The sequence below is a fragment of the Microtus ochrogaster genome, unplaced genomic scaffold (assembly GCF_000317375.1).
Source record: "Microtus ochrogaster isolate Prairie Vole_2 unplaced genomic scaffold, MicOch1.0 UNK29, whole genome shotgun sequence".
Lineage (NCBI taxonomy): Eukaryota > Metazoa > Chordata > Mammalia > Rodentia > Cricetidae > Microtus > Microtus ochrogaster.
In genome coordinates, this window is record NW_004949127.1 from 2037078 (window position 1) to 2038269 (window position 1192).

Here is a 1192-nt window from a genome sequence, read left to right on the forward strand (position 1 = left end):
TGTAGACTCAACCTGTTGGCACCTGTAGACTCAACCTGTTGGTGCCTGTAGACACCTCACCCCACAAAACCAAAGTTCATGTTCATTCAGATTACACTTAGAGTGGTTATTAAAATTGATGTTATTCTGACATTAAAGTAAACTATAATAATAAAAATATGTGAAATTTATTATTGATCAACTCAGAATTAAATCATAAGTCGGTAACAAAAGAATATGGAAAAATCTCCAAATACTCAAATAATTAAGCAATATACTTCTAAATAACCCAAAAGTGAAAAAGTAAGTCTCAAAGTAACAAGAAACTAAAGTAAACCATTGCAATTTGGGATGTAGCTAAATTAGCATTAGAATGAAATTTATGTAGTTAAGTAATAGGAAACACGTAATAGAAAATAGAAATACCAAGCATTGCTGGCAGTGATCTATCTTCTACCATGGGAAACAAGAAAGAGAAAGGTTAATTGAGACCCAAAGTAAAGAAGAAACATCATAGCCATGGACTTCTGATCCGCCTGTGGTGGACTACAGGCGTGCACTACCACGCTCACGCCTGTGACTACAGCAATGCACTACCACGCTCACGCCTGTGACTACAGCAATGCACACCACGTTCACGCCTGTGACTACAGGCTTGCACCACCACACTCACACCTGTGACTACAGGCTTGCACCACCGGCTCACGCCTGTGACTACAGCAATGCACCACCACGCTCACGCCTGTGACTACAGCAATGCACCACCATGCTCACGCCTGTGACTACAGCAATGCACACCATGTTCACACCTGTGACTACAGCAATGCACACCACATTCACACCTGTGACTACAGCAATGCACACCACGTTCACGCCTGTGACTACAGCAATGCACCACCACGCTCATGCCTGTGACTACAGCAATGCACCACCACGCTCACGTCTGTGCTGGGATTAAAACCAGGTCTTCGTGCATTCTAGGCAAGCACTCTACAAACTGTGGCAATGGCAACATGAAGATGACTTTTTCTTCATTTTCTCTTAATAGTGCCTCAACCGTGAACAAGGTATTAAGTGGATCAAAAGGAAGAGACTTCCAGCATTTCTGGAAAGTGATTGCTACTTTGAATACAGGTATCACGCTGCCATCGGCCTGTGTTTTTCTAAATGCCTGTTTGCTTCATATAAAGTTATTATTATTTTTTTTTTTTTT

General features: G+C 41.6%; 1 protein-coding gene across 5 annotated transcripts in view; it reads left to right on the forward strand.

Moving 5' to 3' along the window:
* The window catches only part of Rgs22 (regulator of G protein signaling 22), a 101740-nt gene that overhangs the window by 29197 nt on the left and 71351 nt on the right, over nt 1–1192 (forward strand). For all 5 annotated transcript variants that reach the window (XR_003378835.1, XR_003378836.1, XR_003378834.1 and 2 more), the window contains exon 5: nt 1028–1113. Coding sequence is in view for 2 of the 5 variants with exons in the window: in XM_013354105.2 (XP_013209559.1) it covers nt 1028–1113 (86 nt within the window). In the remaining 3 variants the exon portion in view is untranslated. The remainder of the gene's footprint in view (nt 1–1027; nt 1114–1192) is intronic.